This window comes from Cornus florida, unplaced genomic scaffold (genome assembly GCF_030987335.1).
Source record: "Cornus florida cultivar Cherokee Brave unplaced genomic scaffold, ASM3098733v1 CherokeeBrave_3.0.0_Hap2_Chr09, whole genome shotgun sequence".
Lineage (NCBI taxonomy): Eukaryota > Viridiplantae > Streptophyta > Magnoliopsida > Cornales > Cornaceae > Cornus > Cornus florida.
The window spans coordinates 84069801-84088343 of NW_026775579.1; the positions used below are offsets into that span (position 1 = coordinate 84069801).

Genomic DNA, 18543 nt, shown 5'->3' on the forward strand with positions numbered 1-18543 from the left:
GAAATGGTATTTTATGGCCAAAGAAATTCGAGGTGGTTTGTTCAAAAATTTCGGCCACTTTCATTGTTTGGACTTGGATCATGCGTGTCCTAGGTTGGTTATATATCATCCCACAGAGAAATTCTTCAATTTATAGACACTGCTTCTTTTATAATAGAAAAAAAAAAATTCAATCAATTCTTTTTTTTTTTTTTTTTTTTTTTTTTTTTTTTCTGGTTCTTTGTGTATTCAGTTTGTGACTTAGGCATAACGACAGGTTTTAAAGGATATGTTTTTGTAGAAGTACTCAACACTTGTAAACGTACTTTAACTATTAAATGGGAAAAAAAAAAAAAAAAAAGGTGGCGGCTTTTTTAACCATCAAGGGAGGGATACTAAAAATAATAATAATGATTAAAGTAAGACATTTAGAGGCGTTCTTGACAAATAACCCCAAATTAGTTTCAACTATTAACGAAAAATTGGAGATTTTCAATTTGTTCAAAAATACGCACACACATGAAGAGAATGTAAAAAGCTTTTATACGGCAGTTGCAATGGGGCAGATCAACAACCTAGTCACCCGGCATGTTCATGCTTCAATCGCAGTGGAACAGGCCACCTACTAGCATATAAAAAGGAAAATTCAACAAGTTGACAGAAGAATCATCACAAACTACATTCTCTATTACTTCAAAGTTAAATAGATTAAACGCCGAACACCACATGTAAATAAATGTTTTTGATACTCCCCAGACTGACATTTAGGTATACAAACACCTTTGATCCATCATTCAGCAGCGACCAACAAAAGCTGCACTTCAAAAATATTAGCTTTATATTTTCTCTTTGCTTTACCTACAATCCCATCTATCCATCCCCTCACTCAGCTCTATCGATCATATGGAAATTCGGAATCATTCTCCTTCACTTTGAAATGCTGAGGGTTTTGGCCAGAGCAGTACAGGTTCCACATCTTGAAATACGCTCGCTCGAGATTCCTCACCTGAATACATGTGGCCAGGAGATATCAAAGTCAGTAGACTGAAGTAAGTCTCCATTAGGAGATGTCAATTCTGATCCCTCCAAACATAAAGAGACCACATCCATATAAGAAAGGAAGTGGTGTTAAAAAAAAAAAAAAAAAAAAAAACCGGAAGAGAGAAGAAAAAACAAACAAAATCACAAAATTAATTTTAAAAACTCAATTAACTCACCCATCGAGCTGTATCGAATAGAGGGCAAGTCATGCGAGCAGCCTTGAGTCTTTCGGAAAGATCATGGAGCTTCGGTCGATTCAGTGCCAATGTCACTGCTTTGTCTTCATACTCTTTCATGCTTCACAGTGCCAGATAAATCAAGTTAGCAATTATCAACACCAAAGCAGAGCTAAAATACTCATGTTTCTAAGCTGAGTATGCAAAAATATCCAAAGGCAATTTTACTCCTAGGGCCTGTTTGCCAACCATTTTTGTTTCATATTTTGTGTTGTGGGTGGTGTGCTAAAGTAAAACATCGAAATGCATTTGGCAACTCTTGTTGAGAGTTGAATAATACCGCGTTTGTTGCCAAAAAGAGACAAATTGGAGCACCAAATTGGTGTTCCCTTATTGTTTGCACTGTAGCGATGAACAGTATCCAAAAAAAGGAAAGGAGAAAAAAAGAAAAGAAAAGAAAAAAAAAAAAAAAAAAGGAAAAAACCTTCTAGGTGGCCTTTTATTTATTTATTTTTTTTTTACTTTTTTCAATTTTTACCGTTTACAAGTTTTTGTTTCCAAAAATCTTGCAACAAATTTTACGTTATCAAACATGCTTCCAATCATTATTGAACACTATCGAAAAAAACGACGTTTCTATTTTGGATGAAAACAGAAACCCAAAATGGAAACGGCTAACAAACAGGCCCTTAAAGAATAGTTTCTACACCATGCACTAGCACATGTGCACACATAGACTTGTTATTGTGATTGCATAAAGATGGGAGTGGAACAGTGTTCGGTGCAGAGGACAGTTTTCCTTGCTGCAATGCAATGATGAGGGAGTGCGCTACCAATCCAAACCATAACTGATAAAGAACCCCACATGGCAGGTCAGTTGGACAAAGCCTCATCTTTCAGTGCCCTCATCCGCATACTCTCCCAACTATAAACAATCTCCAACTTTTACTTATTTATTTATCTGTGATAAGTAACATTGGTCCAACCTTTTGACCATGTCAAATGGCAGTCACTTAATTGGGTCTTTTAACTTTCTATATAAAAGTAATAAGATGAACACCAGACTCCCCCAAAAAAGCATGCAATATGATAGAACATTTTAATGTTTTGAACCGCCACTCAATTATTATCAGTAAAAGGATTTTTTTTCTTTCGGTTGCCAGTAAAAAGTAAATTGGCAAATTTAACAAAGCATTTTCATAGATATAGCACCAAAATACCTACCTGCTGACAATCATCTCCTCCCCAATTCCAGTGGCTAGACAAAGTGAACCGGCAACCCTAGTCGCCATTTTCTCTAGGGGAAGTGTCACCATCGGCAGACCAGCCCAAAGGATATCAGTTCCCGTTGTATGGGCATTGCATAACGGCCTACTCAGACAAATACCAAACTTTACTAAGCTTGTAATGATGGATATAATTGCACATTATAGAAGCAAATAAACTGCATGTTAAATAATATACGAAATAAGAAATAAAATTTTGTGTATATATACGTGTCGAGGAATAGATCTGCAAGAGAACTGCGTCTGATATGTTCATTTTTCATGGCAACATCAGTGAAGATAATTTGGTCCGGTTGCACACCCTGTGCAGCGGCATCTGGATGGGAAAAAAAAAATTTTAAAAATCAATTTTATAAATAAGTTCTTACACACATTCATACATACATATATATATATGTATATATATATATATATATATATATAACTGATAGAGCATCATAAGCATGCTTCATAATTAGCAACGCAAAAGAAATTGTTGTTTTCTGATAATTCTAAGAAATATTACTAGAACATATTACGTACATGCCCGTAGTCTCATCTCGCCTGCAACTGGAAATCTAAGAAGCCAAAGTGCACTATTAGGGACCTGCTTGAGTATGTTACACCTGGAACCAAGTACAGCACTATTTAGTATAAATGAAACATTTTAGAAACCACAAAATATCAGAAACCACACAGACATTACCAAGTTATAAAAATTTCAGGGTCCATCTTGTACAGCTGATTGAAACAAGCAAATATAAATTTGTCCTCTGGCAATCCGTAATCTGAACGCTTGGGTTGGAAGTTTGAATCCAACACATCCCGGTTTTTCTAATAACAATGGTTGTATGGGAAGACAATTAATTTGAAATATGATAGAATAGTATTAGAAGCAACATTACTCAAATTTGAGCACCTAGATATTAACCTGCTTGTAATCATTTACAAAGTAACAATGGGGAAGATGTACAAGCTTCTCGGAATAAATGTGAGAGAACAACTTAGGTGAGACAAACTGCCACCAAATAAATAATAAATTAGTAATTAAGACAAATATAATATATACAACCAGGATTAGAAGATTACAAACTTTGATGTCAAACCTCATCAGTGACCAAATAATTAATGTAAGTTGCCCCAGTGGTTCCAGGAAAGCCCATGTATGAAACCTGGATGGGAGCAGGCTGCATGGCAAATATTTCGTTTCTGGCCCCCTGCACAATAAGCGAAACAGTTCCAAAAGTTTAAATGGCAGAAATATAAATCATCAAATTAAACAAAACTGCCAAAAAAAAGAGGCAGAACAGAAACCTCAGATAATGCAGAATCTGTAATGAGAAGAACTTATAATAACAGACAACCCACTTGAATAACTTTTAGAAGATTCAGGATAACACAATTGAACATTAGACCATAATAAAGTACCTTGGTATAACCATTAAGGTTTACAAGGATTTGTATCTGATTCTCATTAATCAACCTTGCAATCATATCAGACGACATGGAAGACACATCTATAAAGTGCTCCGCTTCCGACTGGATCCGCAGCCTCCATTCAGTCCCATCATTTGGACTTAAAGCATAACAAAACACCTAATACACATATTATAAATTTTTGAGTGAAAAAAAGATGTGTAAAGGATTGGAATTTTTTTTATTTATAAATAAATTAATAATTATAATAAATTGACCAAACCTCAACATTTTCCCTATCATGCATGCCAAATACTGAGCCCATAAGATGTGACAAGGGATGGTTACCAAAATCACTGCTCACATATCTGAAACCAGGAGCAATGTTCAATTAGGCAAAAGATTTTCATTTTTTAATTTCTCCTAGGCAAAAAAAAAAGAGAAGAAAAGAATATCTGCACTAGAAAACCTACCCAACCCTTAATCGGCCATTCCTACCCCCACCCTTTATGGGTAAGGGTGAAGGATGGTTGAAAGTAGGAAGCGAATAACGCATTGCAACCACAGAACAGTGTGCAGCATATTTGCGACTACAATAGCAAGGAGATCAGTTAGTATGTAATACAGAAAGTCAGTTTTAAAGTCACATACACAAAAGTTAGACATCAAACCTGATATCCAGTGCAAGCAGCGGATCAAGAGGATAAGCTATTGCATGGAAAGGTTGCACGCTTGGAATAACCGACATCTGGAAAACATAACTGCTGTCAGTCATTAAATTTTGGCTGTAGAGATCAACCAGAATCACAAAATATGGTTCCACACAATATATAAGGAGAAAAAAATCCAAGAACATCAGATAGAACCTTAATCTGCCTCCGAAGTATCCCTTCAACTTCAATAAACATCTTATCTCGATCATCCCAATCGCAGACACACTGTAAAAAAATAAAAACAATCAAATAAATTCAACAAGATAACCTCGACTGGCTCATCAAATATTATTCAATCCATAACTTAATAAACCTAATTTTCCCTTATAGATCTAAGAGGCACATGGATGAAAGCGCGTAGTATTGTGTGAAACACAAGGCCATATGAATCAAATTGAGAATCTTAAACGTATATGAACTCATAGTTCAGATATGCCATAAATTAAACAAGATGCTTCTATTATCATAATTCCTTTGTCAGCAGTTGTGTATAAACATTTTGAGATGTCTCAATAGCAGTTGGGGGAGCTTGCCAAAAAGTCTTCCACTAGGAAGGCATTTCGAGGAAGAACTTCATTAAAAGGAATTCAAAAGAAAAGAATGTTAGGAGATGACATGTTTTAGAAGTCCTTTTAAATCAAAAAGACATTTTATGCACATTAATTATGTTTCGTGACAGCATCTTATAAGGCCTTTAATTATTAAAATAGGTTCAGCTAACACATTACCTTTACCCCCCTTAACCCTGTAGATATGTTTTGAGCAAAAACATGAACACCGAGAGGAGTGTGCAAAGCGGACAATATCTGCAGGGTGCGAGATGGATCGTAACAAATGGTATCAGAGCTGATCCCCAACCGGAATGGGGGAGCGTGCACAAGCCCATGCAGGTTAGGCCAGTGAGGTTGTTGGGTCCCAACTCCCAAGAGAGGGTATCTAACGGTGCGGGGAGTCGGGACAAGCTGTGACGGCACCCCCAAGGAATTTTCCCGGTAATTGCCCGGTGCATGTGGGCGGGGGGACTGCATGTGCTCGGTAGTGGATTATGGGGGTGCTCTAATAGGCCCGACACCACCATCATCGACCGATGTTCTTTACTGTTTTTAACCGGATTGTAACAATGGGCATCAGCCTGACCACATGCAATTCATTCCCACTCAATAGGATAGGCATATTATACAATAGTATTATTAGATGGGTTGATCCACACCAATATTGATATGTTACAAGAGTCTCGTATCTCCCACACTTTTTGTAGGAATCCATGGTCTCCATCTTCATTGTTGATCATCTTACGATCCACAAACAACAATCTCTCTCTCTCATGTTACAATTAATTAGCTTATTTCCAAGTACGGGAAGCTAACTTTTTATTTTCAGATCTTGTCAATTTAAGAAGATAAATAGATGTCTTCATGTGGCATGACAAATAAATAACAGAGTACAGCAATGAAATAACAAGTATAGCTATGGTCCTTGGTCAAAAACTTATTTTCATACTGGTATCATATTGATAGCCCGAGTGTGCATGCACATTAACACTTTTGACATGATAAAGTTTTATAAAGAAACAGTTAAAAATAAAAATAAAAAAACCAAATAATCCCATTAAAATGTCAAAAAATAAATAAATAATAAATAAACCTTAATATTTAGAAAGAAAAAAGAAGGGGGGGGGTGTTAGGGGGCTTCCATGTGCCCCCTAAAGGGACCAATCTTTAACAAAAATCTTGCAAAATTATCATTTTTATCAATCAATCTAGGGTGTAAAAATATATATGTCAACAGAGTGAATGAATCAGAAACAGCTTAATTCCACCAGCAAGTATGCATAGATTGCCATCCAGACTCATCAATAAAAAAGTGCACGGCCCTCCAGAATTTTCCAAAATTTTTAGATTCCAATAAAATAATAAAATTAAATATCAAGCTTGACAAAGGTGTCAGATTTTATTTACGATTCAAAAATTAATAACAATCGCAGCCTATGTCATACTGTTTGTGTATCTGCATCTGGAAATTCAAGTTTAAATACTACTTATCAAAAAAAGAAAAATTCAAGTTTAAAAATTGAAAAAGCCTTTTATCCGATGGACTTGCTGCATCTACAATGCATTCAATTTCCATGTTTAACTATCATTTTAGCTGAACAATTCCATGGAGTTACTACTAGATAACTATAAACACCAACAATAATCACATTGTAACATACATATTATTCCTTGAAATACCTGTAATGTGTGTAGTAGATTACAAGTTGCTTCAGGAAAATCAGCGCGTATAACCAATGCTTGCTTGTAACTTTTTATAGCTGCTTCCACATGTCCGCTGGTCCAAATGCAAGAATTGATATCATTTAAGATAGTTTTATTCAAAAAAAAAACATATAGAGTGTTCCAACCTAAGTAGGTCCACAACTCTCAAAATAAATTGTGTAAAATACCTGTCCTTGTAAGCTGAGGCCAAATTTGCATGAGCCTCAGCCATGGCTGGCCGGATGGCAATAGCTCGTAAATAGTCTTGAATTGCTTCATTAACCCTTCCAATCTCCTTATAAGTGTTTCCTCGATTAACAAGCCCATCAGCTGCCAGAGGATCAATGCGGAGAATTTCATTGTAGCAAGATATAGTGTCAGCAAAATTACCCTGTAATAAGATCAAAAGGAAAACAATCGGTATTAAAAACAATGAATGAAACAGAATATCGTAATTTTCTTAGAAAAGAAATAACCCTATTTCTCTTACTTCACTTTTTGTATGAATACTAATTCAATGCCCCAATTGCGCACACATTGACTGAAAACAGAACATCTTTGTATTGTTGTTCTTTTTTCTCTTCCCATTTCTTTTCATTTTTTCTTTTTGTTGGGAGAAGGTGTGCGCAACTGCGCATGTGTGTGTGTGAGAGAGAGAGCGGGGAGAGGAGAGATGCCGCTACCTGCTGTTTGTATATTATTGCCAAATTGTTGAAAGGAGCAGAAAGCCCTGTTGTTACAGTCAATGTTGCCTTGTAACATTGTGCAGCAGCACTCATCATGTTCCTGCAAAACAGAAGTCTTCCTTAAAAACCACTTATATGCATCTATTGCACGAGAAACTTGCCAACACTTCAAATTGTCAAACATTTAATAGAGACGTCAGTATATCTAGTGGGTTACATACCACTCCATATATATATTTCCAAGGTTAGTAAGTGCTTGTGGATGGCTAGGCTGTAGGGACAGGCATTGCTATACGGAACAAACAAATTATGATCAGAACATAAATAAGCAGGTAAATAAAAAAGAAGAAGAAGACAGAGAAAACAAACTAACAAATGGAGCAACAATATAACAGTACTTACACGGTAGCAGTGAATTGCTTCCTCAACTCTGCCAGAATCTTTCAGCGCATTACCCTTGAAAAATAAATAAATAAAATAACACGAAACATCATCAGGTGGAAAATATGGAAGTGCAAAATGAACACTGAGCAAAAATATTCCGTCAGTTGGGGAGAAAAAGATAGAAAGCCAACCAAATTATTATATGCCTCCAAGAATCCAGCATCACAAGCAATGGCTCGCCTATAATGGAGAATTGCCATATCCAGTTTCCCTTGCTCGTAGTATATGCTAGCCAAATTGCCTGCACAATTGTCTCATTGCAATGTATCATAATCGGGAAAAGAAAAAAAAAAAAAATCACCAAGCCACAGAACATTTTAAAATAAACCAAAATTGTTCCTTTTAATTTCACAAAGCATCTAACTAGATTATGTGTTCTATTCACAGACACCATCCAAATACGATTCCAAGGGAATCGAGAGAGCAATTAGCACCAGTTACACCAGAACTACTAACAGTCACCATTTTTGGAACTGTCATATAAGTCCTGCTGGGAACTTAAAATGCAAGCACAACTCCGCTGAAGCTACTTTGCCCAAGATCAACCAGCTTAAACAGCTCTCAGCAAGGATAAATATGAATCCTTAAAAAGCACTACAGGTTTACAATTAGACCTTAAGTTCAGATAGACCAAAACTAATCAGGCATATGGATAAATCTAATTTTACCTTCACCAGAAAAATTCATACTTGAGAACAAACAAATATAAAGTAAATATACTCACCAAAAGCCATAGCATAGTCTGGCCGCGCTTGAATAGCCCGCTGATAACACACAATAGCCTCTTGTGGCATTCCCAAAGCCTGGAAAATGCAAAAGAAAGATCTCGTTTTTTTTTTCTCCAGATTGCTGTCCTGGCATGTGCAGCTACCCGATCTTATTAGCACAATATACACGAAAGCTTACCTTGTACACATTTCCCATGTTCAAGAAGGCGTCCGAAAATGTTGGTTTGTGCTTAACTGCTTCCTGGAAATATATGCACTTCCATTAAAAATGAGGAACAAACCAACAATGCAATATACAATTGAACCTTAATCCTATGTGTATATGAATTTTAACAACTAAATCCCAGTGAAATAAGAACAACTCACCAAAAGAATCCAATAATTATTACCTTGTAATATTGAAGAGCCCTGTTGAGATCACCCGCCTCCATGAAAAGGCCAGCAAGATTGGACCATGCAATAGCAAAAGTTGGTTGTATGCGGAGAGCCTCAATGTAGCAATTGTATGCCTAGAAAAAGCATGATACTCAAAAACATTTGAACACAAAAGCTAACGAAAAGTGTAAATAATATAAAATATATGAGGACAAAACGCTCAGGCAAAAACAATAAATGCAAATTCAAAGGCGATTTGAAATGCCCATCACTCCCAAGCAACAACGTCAATGACAGCAGGGGGAAATATATATATATATATATATATATATATATATATATATATATCCTAAGCCAAGAAAAGATTCTGAAGGACTTCCTGCCAGACTCCCTCTTCCCTTGGACTTCCCATCAGAGATAGTACAGACGCAGATCAATTACATGCAAGTTCAGCTTGTGCATCTCCAAGTAACATATCACAATAAATATAACTTTCAGACCGCAATAATGAACATCAATTGTCAATTTCAGAAATAAAAACCAATGTTCATGATCATTATAACACACTGACCACAATGTCGGATAACTCTACAAGCTCCATAAGATATCACAGAAAATAATGCACAGTAATCTACAAGTTCAGACTCATAGAACACACCCATTAACACCAGACCTAAAACTAACCAAGGAATTATGAAGTACAAAGATAAACACAAGCTCCAAAGTTGTCTTACCTCTTGCACTAAACCTTGAGCTTTCATCAGATTACCAAGGTTACTGTGAGCATCAACCTACAACAGACAGAATCAAATAGTGATCTCACACACAAAGAAAATGGTACTAAATAATGAAACTTAGATAGGGACCTACTAGACGAGGATTTAATTGAAGAGCCTGGCGACAACACTGTGCCACCTCATTAAGCCTTCCTTTCCGCATGTATGCACTAGCTAAGTTTGACCATGCATCAGCAAAATTGGGTCGAAGCTGAAACAAGAAACATTTTTTAACCAAAAGTCAAATATCTAGAAAACTTACCAATACATTATCTCAAGATAGATAACAGATGCAAAAAGAAGATTTATGGAAGATGAGATTCAAAGCAAAACTCATAAATGTACAAAAAAATAACATCAAGTAAACCAGATACAACAACATCAGATAGGCACTTTGACGCAGGATGATAATACAAAGCAAGATAGTAAACACCAACTCAAAAGGCCAAATCAATTGCATGATTGAAAATTTCACAGTTTGAGAGATATTTTAGCCAATCGCAAGCTTGAAAAATGAAGATTCCTATTTTGCCACATGTCAAAGCCTAAGGTCCTCAACCAACAGCCTGAAAACTAAAGAGGGCTACTCTGACACATGTCAAAGCCTAAGGTCCTCAACCAACAACATAAGTTATCTGAGATGGAATCTGTGATGAGATGTGTTACTCGGAGATGTCCACAATGTTAGCCAACAAATGGCAAAACATATTATACATAGCAAATATATGACGAAGATGAGCATATCATATTGCCGGTCAAAATGGAGACATGATTGACGTTAGATGTCATAGACATATGGCATACTAAAGTGTGGTACACAGGCTGTAATCTCAAAGACACATGGCAAGGTGAGGTCGAACACCCACAAGCATCCAATTCCTAGAGTCATCTGTGCAAGCTATTGCCAAAACCAAAGACATCCAAAGAGGAAACTTGTGTCGTCTTTAAACACTACCATGTGTCAGCTCCACTTAGGTAATGTATTATGCCAATTTTAAATCGATAACAAGAATGTCAACTTGGACAAGGAGCAATGAAAGCCCTAGAAACTTTGAAACATCAAAGAATTGAAAAGGGAATCCAATGGATATCTCAACAATAAAAATTTTACAAATGCATTTTCCACAGTTTGAAGAGAAACATAATCAACCAGCAAGGCTATAGCCAAGCGGAATCTCGTCAACCTCCTCAAATGAAAGGTGACGGCTCAAGTCCCCATAGGAGCAAATGGGAGTGAGCTTCTTGCCAGGGAAATAAAATAGGAAAAAATAGATAAATAAACATAAACAAGAAAATGAAAAAGCAAGAAGAATATATTTTCAACGACTCAAAAGTCCACCTTGTTTGATACATTAGTAGTTAAAGTTATAGACGAGTATAGTTATCCAAATGCATAAAACACATAATCTATACACTCTATTTTAATAACTATATCCTAATGGTGGCTCAAAATTTGTAAGCCAACAACCCTACAGGAAAAAGTGGGCCTAAAAACTACAAACCACGGGCCAAAATCCAATATTTTAGCAAACAAATACTAAAGCTTCCTCCTCCTAGAAGGTAACCCATCCTTGTAGCAATGCCTAAATCTTAAGTAAAACGAATTTTGAACAATCATTTTAAAATTTTATTTTGCTTCTGATAAATCTGAATTCTCATTTAAAAATGAAAAGAACTCTTACAAAGATGGTGCTCATTAGCCTCATTAGGGATGCAAATGAACAGCTCGGGCTCGGCTCGGCTCATTTGCAGCCCTAGTGCTTATAATATTTTGAAAATCTATGGAATGACAAAATATAAAAAATGTAAGTGCAAAGTGCAAAAATGGACATGGAGGAGTTTTTATTGATTACCTCCGACAACTAATGTGTTTGCCATACTGTTTCATTGCCAAAACGTTAATCACTAGTTGAGAACCGTATTAGTTATGCACTAAATGCCAGTCCATAGTAAGATGAACCGCCAAATAATGTAAAAGTATGATTCCCAATTTACCGCATGCAGCAAACAGTTGAACACAAATTTGCAAACAGGACAACAGAGGGGATTCAATACACACCATTGTAACGTACACCAATAAAAATTTTGTATAACTAAAAAACAACATAATTACCTTAACAACACAAAAAAATACAATCCAAGAACAAATAGGAAAGCAGTGATGAAATTATTGGTTTGACAATGTTCGGATTAGCACTGCACTTTTTCACCCCAACTACCCATACAATTAAATAAATCTAGCAAGCCACCACATATACCCAGTCTACCCAAGTAAAACTGTACTTTAAAATGTAACAAATAAGAGAGCGATCAACATGCATAAAAATCTGCCATGCACACTTGCAAAGAAAATATTCGGACAACCAGGTTTACAAATGCTGCCTACAAACCTCAATGGCATATAAATAGTAGCGAATCGCCAAATCAATATTTCCTTTTTCCTGCATACAACAAAATGACATCCTATATATATTAAATCCAGATAAGCCTGTTAACTGAACAAAATAATCAAAGATACTTGTAATACCTTCCAAGCATTTGCCATGTTCCCATAACACTCAGCAAAATTTCGGTCAATTCGAAGAGCTTCTTCATTCTTTGAAATGCACATATCAAAGTCATGCAACTGAAGCCAAATAATAGCATGAAATAAGAAGTCAGATGTATTATAACATTGATCTAACTGTCACCAAGAACATTACATAATAAAAGGGGGTTTAAAAAAAAAAGGTCATAACCTGATAATAAATTGCACCCAAGAGAAGAAGATTATCAGTACGCTGGGGGTTTCTCTCATAAACAGCATTGCTATGTTCTAAAGCCTCCTTATAGCTCCCAGCTTTGTAGTTTTGATGAGCAAGGTTCAATAGTGTGTCATCATCAACTGCTGCATGCGAAAAAAGAAACCCTCAGCAATGAACCATGTTAGACCTTTTTACGCCAAATCCTTTAGGAAACTATCAGGGTAAAGAAAAAAAAACAAACATACAAAATTTCAAAATGCTCAAAAGAACAGAAAGTATATATCTCTGATCTTATACCAAGCTAAGCAGCCTTCATTTGTTCCACTAAGCCACTACATAAGCATTCTTTGAAGTCTCTCTGACAGAATGATTATTTTAAATTTTAAATTTTATACATAATTTGAGCCATATTAATATTTCAATAAAATAGCACTTTCTCCAACATAAAATTTTAAAATTGAGAGGAAGCTCCTAATTCTGCAATCTCAAATCAGTTTCCAAAATGACCAAAAACTAGACCTTTATTTGAGATCTTACAGCAAAACACACAAGGCCATTGTGAACTAAAGTTTTCAAACTACCAGATTAAACCACTAACCATTGCATTGAAAAATGGAGAGTTCCAAATCAAATAGAATAATGAAAATTCAGAGTTAATGTGTTCCATCATTGCCGTAAAAATAAAAAATAGAAATGATAGCAAAAATAATAATAAACAGTACAAGTGCTATCAGAAATTAAGATCAAGTACAAAGACCGTCATCAGAACAGAAGCCTCAAAATAAAGAGTAAATTAAATTAGCATATTTCTCTCTCTAATTCATGCCCATCTTCTCGTTAGAAGAACCCATTACCTGCCCAGCACATAAAAACTGCCAAAAACAGGTAGGGTGATCAGCGATACAAGTACAAACACTTCTATTCAATTAATCAATTTTAATCAATTACGCTTTTATTCAAGTAAGTAATCAAAATCAGTTAACCAAGCCCAAAATTACCAAACTACAGAAACAAATGAAAATTACAACCAACAAAGCATGAAATCTTAAATTATGAATACATCTACATCCGCGAAATCCTAAAACTGATAAATCAAACTTCGAAGGCAAACTCAAATACCCTAAAACTGTTGCATCATCAAACATAAAAATAAATAAATAAAAAAAAGGATGAAAATTTTAACCTTCATGGGGCTCCAACGCCTGCGAGAGTTTGAGATTCGACGAAGGCAGGGAGGACTCCGACTGCAGATTATACGGATCGTCAAGCTGATCGCCATTGTACAAAACCCTAGTAACCTGCAACTGCTGCTGATGGTGGTTGTGCTGCTGCGGTTGTTGTTGCAAATGGTGTTGCCGGGAATCGCTCTGTAGCGAGAGCATGATTGATTGCAGCGAAACAATCGAGAATCTGACGAGGGATTGTAGAAAGCAAGAGGGAATTTAAAATGATTTCATGAAATGTGGTGGCGAATCAGGGGAAATCGAAAAAATAGGGCAAAATATTTCCAGAGATTGCGATGAGATTTTCGTACACTTTCCGGGAATGTGATGGAGACATTCCCGCTAAGGAAAGAAAAACATACACGAAAAGCTGATTCAGAAGAGACCAGACAGACTAGACTCCTCTCTCTCTCTCCTCTTTCTCTCTCATCGGCTCTCACTTTCCTTCTTCGCCGCTTCCTACTTCAAATCAAAGAATCCCTTTTTTTTCGTCATTTATATATATAATAATAATATAATATAATATAATATATAGGAGTAATAACATATACCCTTTAATATATGTAAATACGGTTAACTCTTACGTAGTACCTGTTAAATTTAAATATGGAGTACGGTATATTTACACCAAATTGCAATAAATCTTTTTTTTTTTTACCCATAATAAATCCCTACTAAAAAGTTGTAAAATACTTCTTTTATTATTTTTTAATAACAAATATCCTAATTTATTAAAAGTTGAAAATTACTTTTTAACTGTGAAACTTTGAAGTCTGTGTAAAAATGGAAGCGTATTGGATGTGACAAAAGGAGCAAATTATTTTAATAAAAATATTCTTACACGTTATTTTATAATTTATAATTATAATTGATTTTACAATATATTTTTGTCAAAACAATGTATTACCTTTACATCTTTTATGCCGTAATTTTAATATCAAATTGTTAAATTGTTTTTTAACAGAAAAACTTTAAAATTTTGTGTAAAAATGGTCCAAGTGTGTTGGATGTGATAAAAGGAGGGAATTATTTTGATAAAAATATTCTTACACATCATTTTATAATTTACAATATATTTTTGTCGGCTATAATTTTAATATCAAATTGTTAAATGGAGGACCTAACAACTTTAAATAAACTGAAGATGTTTATTACAAATATAGAGTAATAGAAAATAGTATTTTGACATAATTTAGATAATTTAGAGAAAAGAGTATTGCGACTATTTAATGACACGAGTACACAAATAATTTCTTACATACAAAATTGACACCCAATATTCGAGTGAATTGTGTAATTTAATAATTTTTAATTAATTATTTATATTAGATACAATTAAGTGACCAATTAAAAAAGCAAATTTTAATAGAAATTCAGTAGACTTTCTTTTATGTGTTCCGTGTGGTTGCCTTGTTTAAGATTGTCTGTGGATGGAGGTTTTAATGTTAATAATCGTTTGTGGTGATTCGACACGTGTTGAATAATTAGTGGGTTTGGTGATGAGATAATTGGCGGAGGTTGAGTTTTGTCCGTGCACGCTACGGTGATTTTAGAGTTTTATTGGAAACCAAAGTCTATTTTCCTCCTCATCTTGAATTAACATAGTAAGAATGACTTGGAGAGCAAATTACATTTAGCTCCAGTGAATAATCTAAAATTACAATGGCTCTTTACACAATTTAATGAAAAAAAATTTCTTATCTCCTTTGCACCGTGCAACAATTATATTCAATCGTTTATAAAATAGTTTGGTCTTGGAGAGACGGACGGGAGGGAGACTAATGATGAAAGTACATAGATAATGTATTTGTTGGATAAAATCAAAAAATTGAGAGTTATAGCAATAATATGTATTCCTTCATTACAAAATAAATATCTATTTTTAAAATTTTAAATTTTTTTTATTGTATTAGTAGTCAATAAATTACCAAATCTATCCTGGATTCACGAAATGAGATAATTTACTTTTTATAAGTTCAATGAAATGAGACTAATGAAGAAAGTTAAATTAGCAATGTTGCAAAAATATCTTTTTAATTGGAACAGAATAAAAATAAAAATGTATATTTATTCTGGAACCGGGATTTAACTAAATATCATATTCTAACATTAAAGGTGGGACCCAGATATCTTTTAAATTATATTTACTAAAAATGTTAAAAGGTTATTTCCTGCATTACATTACAATATAAAACTGTGGGCCCTATCTTTTATCTTCCAATCTTTCTATTTTGAAAATACGGTGAGATTTGTTAACTATCTAATTAATGGTGGGAGACAAATATCTTTTAAATTTTTTTACTAAAAATGTTAAAAGGTCATTTTCTGTATTAGATTACTCCGTACAATATAAAACTGTCGCCCCTATCTTTTATCTTCAAATGTTTCTCTTTTGAAAATATGTCAAATAGTTATCCTCCAAATTTATCCAAATTATTTATTTTATCTCGTCAATAACAAAGTAATAAATCAAATAAAATTACTATTCCTCCCTTTCTTCCCCTTCCAAATTACCACTCATCTGGAAGGGGAAGAAATATTACCACTCGCCTTGGTAAAAAAAAAAAATTTACCACTCATCACAGCGCACTGGAACTCACAACATTGTTACAAAAAAATATATAAAATAAATAAATTGACACTTAATATTAGTTCGAAGTATTTGTGCTACTGTGCTTCTGTAGCTCGATCAAAGTTTTTGCTTGATGAGAAACTACTGTAAAATCAGAAGATTAATTCAAAATATTTGTCCAAATTATTTATAAAAAAAATAAATAATCATGAGGCAGGACGTGTAAAATAACTTATCTAAAATTGATGAGTAAGTTATTTTGTTAGATTGTAATATTTTTTTTATTCGTAAATATTTTACGACAATTAAATATTTGAAAATAAAAGATTCTTTTTTATATATATTTTACATCCAAACAAAGCCTAAATGCAAGAAAATTACAAAGTTAATTTTCAAGTGTTGGTTTAACTACTTCTGAAAAATATGCTAGATTTAATTGAAGTTGGCTTTTTATATAATGTTGCCCTTAAAAAAACACAATTGACTTTTAATAAAGTGGATCATTTAAAAGGAATTCATTATAATTAATCTAATAAAAACTATAGTTAAGTAGGGTTAGGAATCCTAAATAACAATACAACAGTATATTTTAAAATTTTATTTTTTTATTTGGTTGAATTAATCAAAATAATTACATATAAATCGAGAATTATTATTTATAGCCAAAATGCCCTCTAATCTTTTATTCCAAAAATACCAACTTTTTCTTCTTAAATTAAATAATTCCTTTCTCAAAATATTTAGAAAAACAATATCTTCCGGTTGAATTGGAATTGTACTTCCTGCTACATCCATATATATAAAACCTTCTTTTAAGATGAGATCACGATTTGGTTAAAGTTAATTATAATTTTTTATAAATTAAAAAAATAAAAAATAAATTTTGGTTGCTTGTGTACCATTCACGGAGACAATTAGTTTATTGTTTTTTCTTGATCCCTTGTGCGCGTATATAAGTTCTTTTTCTTTTTTTTTTTTCCATAATATATATACAGCTTTCGAGTCCAAAATGCCCTCCAATTTTATATTCAATTGGAATATCTTGTTTTTTTTTTTTATTTCTTTAGCGTATAAATTATTTGATTTACGAATGGTGGTTTTGTAATTTGATATAAGAGTTTATAAGGCATTTTGGACCTGAATAACTATTCTCAATGCATATGTAATTACGGAGTATTTTGTTTAATCCAACCAAATTGAAAAAATCAACTTTTAAAATAGAGCATTATGTTATTTAGGATTTCTAACTTTACTTGAGTGTAATTCCTCCTTTAATCTTTTTGTTAAGACAATAATTTGTTGACTTTAATTGTAAGTATGTTATCGTACTGCCCGTCCACATTTAAATATTTAATATGTTTATGGATAACCGATTCTACAATTTCGGTTTCTAACCGATTCTACGATTGGGGTTCTGATTTAAGTATAAAAAATAAAAATAAAAACAATTTAATGACTCTAAACTTGTTCGAAATGCATTCTCGATATATAATATTCTACATTAAAGCACACGTTTATTATATATCTCTTTATAGGCATCAATAGGCACGTATATTAATAATTATATAATTTAAAACATAATATATATAATTATTATAGGTTCGGGTTCCTTTTAAAAAAAAAGAAACACACAATTTAATGACTCTAAACCCATTTCTAATGCATTTTGAAATATAATATTGTATATAAGAACATACATTTATTATATATCTCTTTATAGGCATCAATAGACATATATATTATAATCATATAAATAAAAAATATAATATATATAATTATTCGACGATTTCGATTTTAGTTTCGATTCAATTCTTAACGGTTACCGATTATTTGTGTATTCCTAAACAACAAAGTTATTGTTGAAAGTAAAATTCACGCGGTCTGATACGACACCGTTTTCCTACAAAGAAGAGAAAAAAAAATCGATGAACCTTGACAGCACCAGTATGGTGCCTGTCAAGAGCTCTTCGTCATACCTATCTATTGTTACTTATCCCATCAAAATCTTATCCTTGATAAGATTTGTCATTATCCTATGGAATTTATCCAATAGAAATCGTTATTCTTGATAATGAAATATTATATTTCGAAAATATAAGAGATTTGACATTTGGTCAAGACTTAGTTGCCTCTATATTTATGCCAAGACA

The 18543-nt window shown here is 33.6% G+C and overlaps 1 protein-coding gene across 3 annotated transcripts; it reads right to left on the bottom strand.

The window, feature by feature from the left end:
• Window positions 1-499: 499 nt before the first annotated feature.
• LOC132274759 (probable UDP-N-acetylglucosamine--peptide N-acetylglucosaminyltransferase SEC) lies at window positions 500-14295 on the bottom strand. 3 transcript variants are annotated; one of them, XM_059776094.1, is made up of 28 exons: window positions 13782-14295; window positions 12593-12738; window positions 12382-12480; window positions 12245-12295; window positions 9949-10065; window positions 9813-9869; window positions 9093-9212; window positions 8882-8944; window positions 8700-8778; window positions 8107-8216; window positions 7934-7987; window positions 7753-7820; window positions 7529-7631; window positions 7034-7236; window positions 6822-6918; window positions 4744-4815; window positions 4549-4625; window positions 4351-4467; window positions 4161-4245; window positions 3890-4057; window positions 3568-3678; window positions 3393-3479; window positions 3168-3295; window positions 3005-3087; window positions 2693-2798; window positions 2421-2567; window positions 1197-1317; window positions 500-985 (listed from the first exon to the last, which is right to left on the bottom strand). In XM_059776094.1, the coding sequence occupies exons 1-28, from the start codon at window positions 13978-13980 to the stop codon at window positions 872-874; spliced, it is 2982 nt and encodes a 993-aa protein (XP_059632077.1). In that variant the 5' UTR covers window positions 13981-14295; the 3' UTR covers window positions 500-871. The 3 variants fall into 3 exon arrangements, with proteins under 3 accessions (XP_059632077.1, XP_059632076.1, XP_059632078.1); XM_059776093.1 differs by having other exon boundaries at window positions 12593-12741; XM_059776095.1 differs by lacking the exon at window positions 12245-12295 and having other exon boundaries at window positions 12593-12741.
• Between the last annotated feature and the right edge of the window lie 4248 nt (window positions 14296-18543).

Bases quoted from the DNA above. Each gene is read 5' to 3' on its own strand.
- LOC132274759 (XM_059776093.1), bottom strand. From the start codon at position 13,980: ATGCTCTCGCTACAGAGCGATTCCCGGCAACACCATTTGCAACAACAA. The intron at 12,742-13,781 runs GTTAAAATTTTC...TTTCGCATGCAG, and splicing joins GGCGTTGGAGCCCCATGAAG to CAGTTGATGATGACACACTA. The intron at 7,821-7,933 runs GTAAGTACTGTT...TGTTCCGTATAG, and splicing joins AAGCAATTCACTGCTACCGT to CAATGCCTGTCCCTACAGCC.